General features: G+C 34.8%; 1 protein-coding gene across 1 annotated transcript in view; it reads left to right on the forward strand.

Moving 5' to 3' along the window:
* Window positions 1–14,808, forward strand: part of LOC132561191 (lactoperoxidase-like) — a 33,868-nt gene extending 19,060 nt beyond the window's left edge. Inside the window, exons 7-16 of the mRNA XM_060225918.1 lie at window positions 1,260–1,448; window positions 2,208–2,268; window positions 2,606–2,712; window positions 6,073–6,174; window positions 6,430–6,522; window positions 8,183–8,657; window positions 9,166–9,378; window positions 9,759–9,913; window positions 12,876–12,972; window positions 13,769–14,808. Coding sequence (XP_060081901.1) covers window positions 1,260–1,448; window positions 2,208–2,268; window positions 2,606–2,712; window positions 6,073–6,174; window positions 6,430–6,522; window positions 8,183–8,657; window positions 9,166–9,378; window positions 9,759–9,913; window positions 12,876–12,972; window positions 13,769–13,823 — 1,547 coding nt within the window. The 3' untranslated portion in view covers window positions 13,824–14,808. The remainder of the gene's footprint in view (window positions 1–1,259; window positions 1,449–2,207; window positions 2,269–2,605; window positions 2,713–6,072; window positions 6,175–6,429; window positions 6,523–8,182; window positions 8,658–9,165; window positions 9,379–9,758; window positions 9,914–12,875; window positions 12,973–13,768) is intronic.
* The last annotated feature ends 892 nt before the right edge of the window (window positions 14,809–15,700 follow it).

A 15,700-nucleotide genomic window follows, 5' to 3' on the forward strand; every position in this document is an offset into this window, starting at 1 on the left:
CCTATATAATCATCCTGTGTAGTTCTCTCCAGTAATCCTCACCTGTAATTCTCCTATATAATCATCCTGTAGTTCTCTCCAGTAATCCTAGTTCTCTCCAGTAATCCTCACCTGTAATTCTCCTATATAATCATCCTGTGTAGTTCTCTCTCACCTGTAATTCTCCTATATAATCATCCTGTGTAGTTCTCTCCAGTAATCCTCACCTGTAATTCTCCTATATAATCATCCTGTGTAGTTCTCTATATAATCATTCTCCTATATAATCATCCTGTGTAGTTCTCTCCAGTAATCCTCACCTGTTATTCTCCTATATAATCATCCTGTTTAGTTCTCTCCAGTAATCCTCACCTGTAATTCTCCTATATAATCATCCTGTGTAGTTCTCTCCAGTAATCCTCACCTGTAATTCTCCTATATATAATCATCCTCACCTGTATTCTCCTATATCTCTCTGTTTAGTAATCCTCACCTGTAATTCTCCTATATAATCATCCTGTATATAGTTCTCTCCAGTAATCCTCACCTGTAATTCTCCTATATAATCATCCCGTGTAGTTCTCTCCAGTAATCCTCACCTGTAATTCTCCTATATAATCATCCCGTGTAGTTCTCTCCAGTAATCCTCACCTGTAATTCTCCTATATAATCATCCCGTGTAGTTCTCTCCAGTAATCCTCACCTGTTATTCTCCTATATAATCATCCTGTGTATTTCTCTCCAGTAATCCTCACCTGTAATTCTCCTATATAATCATCTTGTTTAGTTCTCTCCAGTAATCCTCACCTGTAATTCTCCTATATAATCATCCCGTGTATTTCTCTCCAGTAATCCTCACCTGTAATTCTCCTATATAATCATCCCGTGTAGTTCTCTCCAGTAATCCTCACCTGTAATTCTCCTATATAATCATCCTGTGTAGTTCTCTCCAGTAATCCTCACCTGTAATTCTCCTATATAATCATCCCGTGTAGTTCTCTCCAGTAATCCTCACCTGTAATTCTCCTATATAATCATCCTGTTTAGTTCTCTCCAGTCATTCTCAAATTCAATCCCAAACGTCAAATACCATCCCTAATGTTTCAGTGTACAAATATATCGATGCATTTCATTCTGCTTTGATACATCCCTCGCGAAGTCAAATAAATAAAAGAGATAAGGTTACTACAACCAAAACTGTTTTAATGATAACAGGATGTTTTTTACGGGAGTTTAAATCAACTAGACAATCTAAATAAAACAATTGACCACAATTTTAGAATTTAGTAGCCCACGGAAGACGTCTGTAAGCGGTTCCGACCTGCCAAGTGCAAGAACCGTATCGCGAACGGTGTTCAAGAAACCGGATGGTGTCAGTGAAGCACCGACTGACCCCTTAAGGAGTCTAATGATGATGGTTTGGGGCCAAATCTTGGATCACGACATCGGTGAAACACCTATCTCTAAAGGTATTTATTCATTTATTATTTATTTAACAGGTTTTACACCCAGACTCTTTATTCAGATTCTTTATTAGCCAGGAGCCTTACGGCTCATAGGCGCTATTTCCGCCTTTCAGCGGACGAATTTCTAAGATTTGTACCAAGATAAACACGAGACCTTTCTATACCAACTGAATAGGATAGAGCCAAACGTTTCGTCCTTGTAGGATTCGGAAGTGATGCCAAGAGTCTAAATTATGAAACCAAGGAGGGTACTTGGATAAATCAAACCATTTCAAAGAAATGTTAATATCTAGACGGGGAGACACATTAATCCTATAATGCAAATGTTATTGTCCACAAACACTAGACTTCCATTCCACTCAAAGGTTTTATATATATATATTTTTCGCCTAACAAATTAATCCTGAATATGTTCATGTTTCATTACACAGAAATATTCCATTAAATTGTACACACACACACACACACACACACACACACACACACACACACACACACACACACACACACACATATATATATATATTGAAAATGTGGTGAATTATCCGTGCCCAGTAGATATAGAAAAAAATTAAACCACTGCACAACACACGATGTAACACATGAGCGCTTTCATTTCTTTTTCAGATGTTTTATGTTTGGTATATTACGTGTTAACGAGTAAATGATGGATCTAACCCAGCCATAGTTAAGTCTGTAATTCAACGTATCTAAATGAAACTATAAACACAACGCTGACCTGATTTTCTGTCATACGTGCAGGTTTCAATGGTGTTACAATCCAGTGTTGCAGTATAATAGACGTGTTCGTCAGGAAGGAAAGGTGAGTACCATTGTCAGTGTTGTAATATATTAGATATTTTTGACCGCACTGTGGTTTGAAAGCATGGGTCTGCATTTTCTCGATAGAATTTATTGTAAAAATAATATATGTTTAAACCCCAAAAAGGAAAATAGCAAGGCTGATATATGAAAATAAAGTTTTTTTAATTGTTAGATGATAGATTTTATCACGGTCAATTGTCAAAGATTACACCTGATTACTTTCGAAAAAAAGAAAGAACTTGTGTAAAAGATATTTCATGAAGTCCTTCGCAGCTTTTGTTAACCAAATTATCGCTGTTTTCACTGAAAATGATAATCGCTTTAATCAACATCAGGGAACAGTGCTTTCCTATCCCAATCGATCCGCAGGACCCAATCTTTACTCGCAAGTGCATGAACTTCATCAGGTCGTCTGCCGCCACTGCTCATCACTGCGAACCAGGTAATGATCAAACAATCAATTATTTGAATTGTTTTACAGACGTTTCTGTCAACACTAATAAAAAGTAAATGTTTTTATTTCCGATTTAGGTTGAATATAAACAACAGAAGGAATTCATTCATTCAGATCAACTAAATGTTTTGATTTAATTTAGGCGTACGTGATCAACTAAATGTTTTGATTTAGGCGTACGTGATCAACTAAATGTTTTGATTTAGGCGTACGTGATCAACTAAATGTTTTGATTTAGGCGTACGTGATCAACTAAATGTTTTGATTTAGGCGTACGTGATCAACTAAATGTTTTGATTTAGGCGTACGTGATCAACTAAATGTTTTGATTTAGGCGTACGCGATCAACTAAATGTTTTGATTTAGGCGTACGCGATCAACTAAATGTTTTGATTTAGGCGTAAGTGATCAACTAAATGTTTTGATTTAGGCGTACGCGATCAACTAAATGTTTGATTTAGCGTACATGATCAACTAAATGTTTCGATTTAGGCGTACGTGATCAACTAAATGTTTCGATTTAGGCGTACGTGATCAACTAAATGTTTCGATTTAGGCGTACGCGATCAACTAAATGTTTTGATTTGATTTAGGCGTACGTGATCAACTAAATGTTTTGATTTAGGTGTACGTGATCAACTAAATGTTTTGATTTAGGCGTACGTGATCAACTAAATGTTTTGATTTAGGCGTACGTGATCAACTAAATGTTTTGATTTAGGCGTACGCGATCAACTAAATGTTTCGATTTAGGCGTACATGATCAACTAAATGTTTCGATTTAGGCGTACATGATCAACTAAATGTTTCGATTTAGGCGTACATGATCAACTAAATGTTTCGATTTAGGCGTACGTGATCAACTAAATGTTTTGATTTAGGCGTACGTGATCAACTAAATGTTTTGATTTAGGCGTACGTGATCAACTAAATGTTTTGATTTAGGCGTACGTGATCAACTAAATGTTTTGATTTAGGCGTACGTGATCAACTAAATGTTTTGATTTGATTTAGGCGTACGTGATCAACTAAATGTTTCGATTTAGGCGTACGTGATCAACTAAATGTTTTGATTTAGGCGTAAGTGATCAACTAAATGTTTTGATTTAGGCGTAAGTGATCAACTAAATGTTTTGATTTAGGCGTTCGTGATCAACTAAATGTTTTGATTTAGGCGTACGTGATCAACTAAATGTTTTGATTTAGGCGTACGTGATCAACTAAATGTTTTGATTTAGGCGAACGTGATCAACTAAATGTTTTGATTTAGGCGAACGTGATCAACTAAATGTTTTGATTTGATTTAGGCGTACGTGATCAACTAAATGTTTTGATTTAGGCGTACGTGATCAACTAAATGTTTTGATTTGATTGAGGCGTACGTGATCAACTAAATGTTTTGATTTGATTTAGGCGTACGTGATCAACTAAATGTTTCGATTTAGGCGTACGTGATCAACTAAATGTTTTGATTTAGGCGTACGTGATCAACTAAATGTTTTGATTTAGGCGTACGTGATCAACTAAATGTTTTGATTTAGGCGTACATGATCAACTAAATGTTTTGATTTAGGTGTACGTGATCAACTAAATGTTTCGATTTAGGCGTACGTGATCAACTAAATGTTTCGATTTAGGCGTACGTGATCAACTAAATGTTTCGATTTAGGCGTACGTGATCAACTAAATGTTTTGATTTAGGCGTACGTGATCAACTAAATGTTTTGATTTAGGCGTACATGATCAACTAAATGTTTCGATTTAGGCGTACATGATCAACTAAATGTTTTGATTTAGGCGTAAGTGATCAACTAAATGTTTTGATTTAGGCGTAAGTGATCAACTAAATGTTTCGATTTAGGCGTACATGATCAACTAAATGTTTCGATTTAGGCGTACATGATCAACTAAATGTTTCGATTTAGGCGTACGTGGTCAACTAAATGTTTTGATTTAGGCGTACATGATCAACTAAATGTTTCGATTTAGGCGTACATGATCAACTAAATGTTTTGATTTAGGTGTACGTGATCAACTAAATGTTTTGATTTAGGCGTACGTGATCAACTAAATGTTTTGATTTAGGCGTACGTGATCAACTAAATGTTTTGATTTAGGCGTACGTGATCAACTAAATGTTTTGATTTAGGCGTAAGTGATCAACTAAATGTTTCGATTTAGGCGTACGTGATCAACTAAATGTTTTGATTTAGGCGTAAGTGATCAACTAAATGTTTCGATTTAGGCGTACGTGATCAACTAAATGTTTCGATTTAGGCGTACATGATCAACTAAATGTTTCGATTTAGGCGTACGTGATCAACTAAATGTTTTGATTTAGGCGTACGTGATCAACTAAATGTTTTGATTTAGGCGTAAGTGATCAACTAAATGTTTTGATTTAGGCGTACATGATCAACTAAATGTTTTGATTTAGGTGTACGTGATCAACTAAATGTTTTGATTTAGGCGTACGTGATCAACTAAATGTTTTGATTTGATTTAGGCGTACGTGATCAACTAAATGTTTTGATTTAGGCGTACGTGATCAACTAAATGTTTTGATTTAGGCGAACGTGATCAACTAAATGTTTTGATTTAGGCGAACGTGATCAACTAAATGTTTTGATTTGATTTAGGCGTACGTGATCAACTAAATGTTTCGATTTAGGCGTACATGATCAACTAAATGTTTCGATTTAGGCGTACGCTATCAACTAAATGTTTCGATTTAGGCGTACGTGATCAACTAAATGTTTTGATTTAGGCGTACGTGATCAACTAAATGTTTTGATTTAGGCGTACATGATCAACTAAATGTTTCGATTTAGGCGTACGTGATCAACTAAATGTTTTGATTTAGGCGTAAGTGATCAACTAAATGTTTTGATTTAGGCGTACGTGATCAACTAAATGTTTTGATTTAGGCGTACATGATCAACTAAATGTTTTGATTTAGGCGTACATGATCAACTAAATGTTTCGATTTAGGCGTACGTGGTCAACTAAATGTTTTGATTTAGGCGTACATGATCAACTAAATGTTTCGATTTAGGCGTACATGATCAACTAAATGTTTCGATTTAGGCGTAAGTGATCAACTAAATGTTTTGATTTAGGCGTTCGTGATCAACTAAATGTTTTGATTTAGGCGTACGTGATCAACTAAATGTTTTGATTTAGGCGTACGTGATCAACTAAATGTTTTGATTTAGGCGTACGTGATCAACTAAATGTTTTGATTTAGGCGTACGTGATCAACTAAATGTTTTGATTTAGGCGTAAGTGATCAACTAAATGTTTTGATTTAGGCGTAAGTGATCAACTAAATGTTTTGATTTGATTTAGGTGAACGTGACCAACTAAATGTCATCACATCGTTCATTGACGGTTCAATGGTTTATGGATCGGAAGACCATGTAGCTCACTCACTACGAACTTTCCATGGTGGTTAGTAATTTATAACGTCATATTACATCGATCTCCAAATTTTCTATGAAATAACAGATACAGTTTAATTCTCATCAACATGATAGAATCCATTTAACAGAAATCTATAGAACTTGTCGACAAGGCGTGTTTAATGGAGATGTAAAAATATTCATTTGATAACGTACTAATATTTTGATAAAATTCTTTACACTGATATAACAACAAAGAGAAAACAACCACGTCTCAAGCTGTTTAGCATTCAATTTTATTCAGGAAAGATGAAAGTTGATCCATCGAATCTTCTACCTAAAAACGACGACAGCGCTTGTGTTCTAAATCAACCTGGCACTCACTGTTTCCTAGCAGGTAAGATCATGATACACCAATATAAGTATGTCACAAGATAATTAGACAGGACAGGTAAGATAATGTGTACACCAATATAAGTATGTCACTGGATAATTAGACAGGACAGGTAAAATTATCTGTAAAACAATATAAGTATGTCACTGGATAATTAGACAGGACAGGTAAGATAATGTGTACAACAATATAAGTATGTCACAAGATAATTAGACAGGACAGGTAAGATAATGTGTACAACAATATAAGTATGTCACAGGATAATTAGATAGGACAGGTAAAATTATCTGTAAAACAATATAAGTATGTCACTGGATAATTAGACAGGACAGGTAAGATGATGTGTACAACAATATAAGTATGTCACAGGATAATTAGACAGGACAGGTAAGATAATGTGTAAACAATATAAGTATGTCACAGGATAATTAGACAGGACAGGTAAAATTATGTGTAAACAATATAATTATGCACTGGATAATTAGACAGGACAGGTAAGATAATGTGTACAACAATATAAGTATGTCACAAGATAATTAGACAGGACAGGTAAGATAATGTGTACAACAATATAATTATGCACTGGATAATTAGACAGGACAGGTAAGATAATGTGTACAACAATATAAGTATGTCACAAGATAATTAGACAGGACAGGTAAGATTATGTGTACAACAATATAAGTATGTCACAGGATAATTAGATAGGACAGGTAAAATTATCTGTAAAACAATATAAGTATGTCACTGGATAATTAGACAGGACAGGTAAGATAATGTGTACAACAATATAAGTATGTCACAGGATAATTAGACAGGACAGGGAAGATTATGTGTACAACAATATAAGTATGTCACAAGATAATTAGACAGGACAGGTAAGATAATGTGTACAACAATATAAGTATGTCACAAGATAATTAGACAGGACAGGTAAGATAATGTGTACAACAATATAAGTATGTCACAAGATAATTAGACAGGACAGGTAAGATAATGTGTACAACAATACAAGTATGTCACAAGATAATTAGACAGGACAGGTAAGATAATGTGTACAACAATATAATTATGCACTGGATAATTAGACAGGACAGGTAAGATAATGTGTACAACAATATAAGTATGTCACAAGATAATTAGACAGGACAGGTAAGATAATGTGTACAACAATATAAGTATGTCACAGGATAATTAGACAGGACAGGTAAGATAATGTGTACAACAATATAATTATGCACTGGATAATTAGACAGGACAGGTAAGATAATGTGTACAACAATATAAGTATGTCACAAGATAATTAGATAGGACAGGTAAGATAATGTGTACAACAATATAAGTATGTCACAAGATAATTAGACAGGACAGGTAAGAGTATGTGTACAACAATATAAGTATGTCAAAAATTAAAGCTATAGAGATCAGGTAACCTTTTCGTTCTGATCGGGCAAGGACATAAAAGTGTCTTTCTTCACCCTCGCCAAAATACAGTTTATATTCTAAACCACTGAGCAGGTATTCACTATTCTTTTTTTCTATAGACATCAGATAATTGTTTAGTTACGGTAAGGGTTTATCTATGGATATATAAGCTATAGACATCAGATAATTGTTTAGTTACGATAAGGAAATAAATATATCGATTTGAACGAAATTGCAGGAGATATTCGAGTGAACGAGAACGCCCTGCTGGCCAGCATGCACACGGTGTTAATAGTATATCACAACATCTTAGCCGAAAGATTGTCCAACTTAGCCAACAATACTTTGGATGACGATGAAATCTATGAAAGGGCTAGACAGATCATCGGTGCTCTCATACAGCAAATCACCTACTCTAAATGGCTACCAAACGTGTTAGGGTCCAAATTAATGACGTATTACAAGCTAGATCTCGGCATGGACGTCCCTTATGACAAAACGGTGAATCCTGGAGCACAGTTGGCTTTTACTACTGGGGCAATGAGATACGGACATACACTAGTTCTGAATGACATCCCCCATATGAGTGAGGATGGCCAAGATACAGGCAGCAATCCTTTGAGCGAAAATTTTTTCGTCACCAATCCAGTGTTTTCTGATGCCAAGGGGCTCGTTTCTGCAATGTACCAAAAACCTTGCGGAGCTTCAGATGGGTAAGTTACTATTTGGCAATGTGCCTGCTATTAATTCTACATTACAGTGAATATCATGTATGACCTAAAATGATACTTAATTTTGTAACACTGTATTGTGTATCATGCATCTTTTTATGATAAAAATTGAAACCAATACAGAGGTTGTGTGTTGCTGTTCGACATAAACGATTGTTCTGGCTTACTGCTACACATGTACGACTGTTTTGTGTTTCTCTATGGGTTACTATCAAACCGGTACCATGGTTCAGTGTTATTGTTAGACCGATACAATGATTCTGTGTTATGGTTAGACCGGTACAATGGTTCTGTGTTATGGTTAGACCGGTACAATGGTTCTGTGTTATGGTTAAACCGGTACAACGGTTCTGTGATTCTATTAGACCAGTACCAAGGCTCCGTGTTATTGTTACTTGTATAATTATGAAAGGTTTCCATCTGTAAGGCAGAAGTATATATATTTATTTTATGAAATCTTCCCGCTGCATCGTTTTTACGTAACTTTCAGTACATTTGCCGATGCTATTGAGAATCATCTGTTTGAGAACAAAGGCCCGTTCGGTCTGGATCTTAGTGCTTTGAACATTCAGCGAGGTCGTGATCACGGTTTACCTGGCTACATAAGTTACCTCAAGTTGTGTTTCGATTCACAACCAGGAGAATTCTCCGAATTATACAATCACGATGCCGAGGCCCAGGAACTCTTGAAGAAAGTCTACAGGTATAACTATGTCACTTTTGCGGCAGGTATTTTGAGTAATTATGAGAAGTCAAATTAGAATTAACAGAATTTATTTAAAATTGATAATTTTAAACAAGAACAATATCTAATATATATATCCTATAGGACGAGTTCAGTATCAGTGAGATATATGCGTACCTTATACAAGCATGATAACAAGATAAATTTAGAAAACATTTATGATATATCAAACTTGTTTTCCAAAACAAAATGTCAGATTACCTTTTGTTTCCTTAAAAGGCATCTTAGGTCCATTGTTTCTGTAAGTGAACTTTTATTATTCAAACGTTAATGATGTCTGTCTGTGAGCTTTCTCAGAGACCTGTTTTGTGTTACAAAATAATCACTGATTACTATAGTGATGTAGAGGACATCGATCTATTTGCTGGTGGGATGACGGAGAAGAACGTCGAAGGTGGACATGTGGGAGGAACTTTCGGATGCTTGTTGGGGAAACAATTCCAAGCATTGAAAGAGGGTGACCGCTTTTGGTACCAGAACTCTTTAAATAGACGTAAGTCAGCTATATGACAGAGTAAAACTATCACAAATTTTAAATATTCGATACGCTATGACAGGGATCACTGTGACCGAGATGTAAGTATATCACAGAGATCAAAGTGACCGAGATGTAAGTATATCACAGAGATCAAAGTGACCGAGATGTAAGTATATCACAGAGATCAAAGTGACCGAGATGTAAGTATATCACAGAGATCAAAGTGACCGAGATGTAAGTATATCACAGAGATCAAAGTGACCGAGATGTAAGTATATCACAGAGATCAAAGTGACCGAGATGTAAGTATATCACAGAGATCAAAGTGACCGAGATGTAAGTATATCATGTTGACCTTGGTAATTGTCTGCCTTAATTGTAAGATTTACTTAATTTGTCAAAAATAAATAACTGTAGGTATAACATGAAAACCTATTGTGTTGAGCATGCACTAGCCTCTAGGGGTACATTACCGGACTTCTTATGTTTGTAGTATTTTGAGTCTATCTCACGATATTGTTTAGAGACATTGACAGGGCAACCACCTGACACTATCAAAATGGTTAAACTCTACATTGCAGGTGTATCAAATGTTAAACCACTGTTAATTTTCTCTCATCCATTTCATTCAAGAGCGATCTCTGACTTCAAATAGGTTCAATAGGTGTCATATCCATTGTCATTTGTTCATAAATGAGATATATGCAACTATTATCTGGTACTGTACCTGAACACTTTAAAGTCTGCATTTATAACTTGGCCGCGATATCCAAACGTTCTAAAACTCATCAACGACTAGTTTAGACCGCCAACCATTGACTATCTTTAGACCACCAACCATTGACCACATTTAGACCATCAACCTTTGACTATATTTAGACAATCACCCATAGACTACCTTTAGACCATCAACCATTGACTATCTTTAGACCATCAACCATCGACTATATTTAGACAATCACCCATAGACTACCTTAAGACCATCAATCATTGACTATATTTAGACCACCAACCTTTGACTATATTTAGACAATCACCCATAGACTACCTTTAGACCATCAATCATTGACTATCTTTAGACCATCAACCATTGACTATCTTTAGACCACCAACCTTTGACTATATTTAGACAATCACCCATAGACTACCTTTAGACCATCAATCATTGACTATCTTTAGACCATCAACCATCGACTATATTTAGACAATCACCCATAGACTACCTTAAGACCATCAATCATTGACTATATTTAGACCATCAATCATTGACTATCTTTAGACCATCAACCATTGACTATCTTTAGACCATCAACCATCGACTATATTTAGACAATCACCCATAGACTACCTTAAGACCGCCAACCATTAACTATATTTAGACAATCAACCATTGACTATCTTTAGACCACCAACCTTTGACTATATTTAGACAATCAACCATTGACTAAATTTAGACAATCAACCATTGACTAAATTTAGACAATGAAACCATTGATTACCTTTAGACCATCAACCTATGACTATATTTAGACCGCCAACCATTGACTTTCTTCAAACCATTAACCAATGACGAATATATATATATAAAGGATGGCACTCGAGCTGTCATAACTAGCTTTCAGACCCCAGCTGCTCAAAGCTTAGTTTAGGTTAGTGAAAAAAATCTCAAATATGAATTAAACAAAATTGGTAACATTCTTCATTATTCAACGACTATAGCTTTGTTTCAGTTCCAACTGATTTTTTGAGAGTCAATTTTGCTTAGAAAATGGCAACATTTTTGTTTTCGATAGTTACTAGATAACCAAACTTTTATCAAATGGTGTCAAGAAAATTAGGTATGATAGAACCATGTAAACTAAAACAATCGGTTGTGTATAACTGTTAGAATATGGCACTAAGCGACACAACAAGGCATACAAAAATATATTTTTAAAAAAAAACCATTTCAGTACTTTCCAACAATATTGATACGGAATAATTTACCAGAAGTTGCTGTCACAAAATCTCCTGAAAACGAATTAAAACGGAAAATAAACTATCTTTAGAGAAATCAAGACGCAGATTTTAACTATAAAATAACGATAAAACAGACAATAACTTAAACCGGAAACAGTATGTACCAATTCAAAGCAGTAATCAAACAATAGACAATAACTTAAACCGGAAATATCATGTACCAATTCAAAGCAGTAATCAAACAATAGACAATAACTTAAACCGGAAATATCATGTACCAATTCAAAGCAGTAATCAAACAATAGACTATAACTTATACCGGAAACAGTATGTTCTAATTCAAAGCAGTAATCAAATAATAGACAATAACTTATACCGGAAACAGTATGTTCCAATTCAAAGCAGTAATCAAACAATAGACAATAACTTAAACCGGAAACAGTATGTACCAATTCAAAGCAGTAATCAAACAATAGACAATAACTTAAACCGGAAATATCATGTACCAATTCAAAGCAGTAATCAAACAATAGACAATAACTTAAACCGGAAATATCATGTACCAATTCAAAGCAGTAATCAAACAATAGACTATAACTTATACCGGAAACAGTATGTTCTAATTCAAAGCAGTAATCAAATAATAGACAATAACTTATACCAGAAACAGTATGTTCCAATTCAAAGCAGTAATCAAATAATAGACAATAACTTATACCGGAAACAGTATGTTCCAATTCAAAGCAGTAATCAAATAATAAACAATAACTTATACCGGAAACATTATGTACCAATTCAAAGCAGTAATCAAACAATAGACTATAACTTCTACCGGAAACAGTATGTACCAATTCAAAGCAGTAATCAAACAATAGACTATAACTTATACCGGAAACAGTATGTACCAATTCAATGCAGTAATCAAATAATAAACAGTAACTTATACCGGAAATATCATGTACCAATTCAAAGCAGTAATCAAACGTTTTATACGTATTTTACTAATTTGTATTTCCAGGTCAAAAACGGAATGTGGACAAGGTATCTTTATCAAAGATTCTATGCGAGACCTTCAAGTTGGACGAGGTTCCAGAAGACCCCTTCCTTCTCTCAGAGTAAATACATTTTTAAGTTGCAATTACATCATGTATCTAACAGTATGACACGCAATGTTTCAAACAGTCCTTCACCGATGTGATACTCTGAGTCGCAAATATTCCTTTATTGTTGAAAACAATTAACAGCGTGAAACGTTTGGTCTGAATATCACTTAATTTGTGTTATCCCTTTACCGGCGTGAAACATTCGGTCTGAATATCACTTAACTTGTGTTATCCCTTTACCGGCGTGAAACATTCGGTCTGAATATCACTTAATTTGTGTTATCCCTTTACCGGCGTAAAACATTTGGTCTGAATATCACTTAATTTGTGGTATCCCTTTACCGGCGTGAAACATTTGGTCTGAATATCACTTAATTTGTGTTACCCCCTTACCGGCGTGAAACATTTGGTCTGAATATCACTTAATTTGTGTTATCCCTTTACCGGCGTGAAACATTTGGTCTGAATATCACTTAATTTCTGTTATCCCTTTACCGGCGTGAAACATTCGGTCTGAATATCACTTAACTTGTGTTATCCCTTTACCGGCGTGAAACATTTGGTCTGAATATCACTTAACTTGTGTTATCCCCTTACCGGCGTGAAACATTTGGTCTGAATATCACTTAACTTGTGTTATCCCCTTACCGGCGTGAAACATTCGGTCTGAATATCACTTAACTTGTGTTATTCCTTTACCGGCGTAAAACATTTGGTCTGAATATCACTTAATTTGTGTTATCCCTTTACCGGCGTGAAACATGTGATCTCAAATTATCTTAGATTCTTTTTTTTTTCCATTTTTCAGTGAGCGAACAAAATGTTCTGAACTCGACGACATTGATTTGAAGCATTGGTTATGAACATCTGACCAGAGGTGTGCACAGATTTACCCATATATTATCAGTTTTCGATTAAATATCTATTCCTTTAAATAGCCCTGACATTTATTAACAAATATACACAGTTTGTTTCATCTTGTAAGGCATCAGGTAGCAGTACACAGTTTCTCGGTGTAACCATGGGTGATATTTTTGTTCATTAGATTACCCCCTTATAAAGGTTTTAATTAAAATTTAGAAAATGAATCCTTGCTAAAAATTGGTCTTGTCATCCTGAAGTGGACAATGTGGGGTTTCATTTTTTCATAAGAATATTTTAAATTTGTGTTAGAGATTATTATTTTGGCAGTCTTGGATCTGTGTCTACACACCAAAAACTAGCTTTACAGGCAGTGAAATTTCCATAGTGTTTACACGTGGTCATGTCGTGAAGGCTTTCCGGGTTGAAACTTTGCTGAAATGTAAGTAGTTTGTTACCATGACAGTGATTTTGATTTCAAAACAGGAGTTCAGAAATAAATTTCTTCTATAAATTTGTAGTGTTTACGTTGGAATAAGTTAGCAGTATTTTTGCATTTTAAGTATTTTTTGAGTTGGTAACCATGGCAATCACATGTCAGAAATCAGAGGAATTTTTTTATTTACGTAATTTTTATCTCTCTACTATTAATGTAATTGTTGTGTAGTTTATGAATATACATACAAGTAGGGATGTATTTTTCATAACCAAACTGCTATGCCTATATATCTCAAACATGACCAATAATTTCAGATAAAAATGGCAAATGAAGTGTTTCCTGCTACCTTATGACGTCATCCTTATCAGTCAGTATTGATTACTGACGAGTCCTTCATGATCTTCCTCTGTTTTATCCAACGATCTCGATCTTAATTATATCTCCATTTGTTTTGATTTCTAGTATGTTTCTGTCCTTGTGTATTAATATCTTCGTTTTGTGATGCAATAACTTTTTATCTGTTGATTATATATATTTTTATGCTATACTCTAACCAGTTTACTCATTAAAGTGCTGCATGTTATTCTGAAGTCTTCTGTATTTAATGCTTTGGTCTTTCACGGAGGTAAACGAGTATAGCTAATAACAAATTTCAGATTCAAACGGAACAATTGTAACTCAAAAATTGTGATATGAATTTTAATTTTGAAATTTGACACAAAATCTTAATGCATTAACAGATATTTACACTGATATTTAACTTACATGTAATAGATTTCGCGCGTACAAAACTGTTCTTAGGACTTGAACAAAACTTCTATTTCGCGCGTACAAAACTGTTCTAAGGACTTGAACAAAACTTCTATTTCGCGCGTACAAAACTGTTCTTAGGACTTGAACAAAACTTCTATTTCGCGCGTACAAAACTGTTCTTAGGACTTGAACAAAACTTCTATTTCGCGCGTACAAAACTGTTCTAAGGACTTGAACAAAACTTCTATTTCGCGCGTACAAAACTGTTCTTAGGACTTGAACAAAACTTCTATTTCGCGCGTACAAAACTGTTCTAAGGACTTGAACAAAACTTCTATATCGCGCGTACAAAACTGTTCTTAGGACTTGAACAAAACTTCTATTTCGCGCGTACAAAACTGTTCTAAGGACTTGAACAAAACTTCTATTTCGCGCGTACAAAACTGTTCTTAGGACTTGAACAAAACTTCTGTTTTGCGCGTACAAAACTGTTCTAAGGACTTGAACAAAATTTCTATATCGCGCGTACAAAACTGATCTTAGAACTTGAACAAAACTCAGATTTCGCGCGTACAAAACTGTTCTAAGGACTTGAACAAAACTTCTATTTCGCGCGTACAAAACTGTTCTTAGGACTTGAACAAAACTTCTGTTTTGCGCGTACAAAACTGTTCTAAGGACTTGAAC

The sequence above is a fragment of the Ylistrum balloti genome, unplaced genomic scaffold (assembly GCF_031769215.1).
Source record: "Ylistrum balloti isolate Yb309-2 unplaced genomic scaffold, AGI_CSIRO_Ybal_v1 Utg371170, whole genome shotgun sequence".
NCBI classification, from domain to species: domain Eukaryota; kingdom Metazoa; phylum Mollusca; class Bivalvia; order Pectinida; family Pectinidae; genus Ylistrum; species Ylistrum balloti.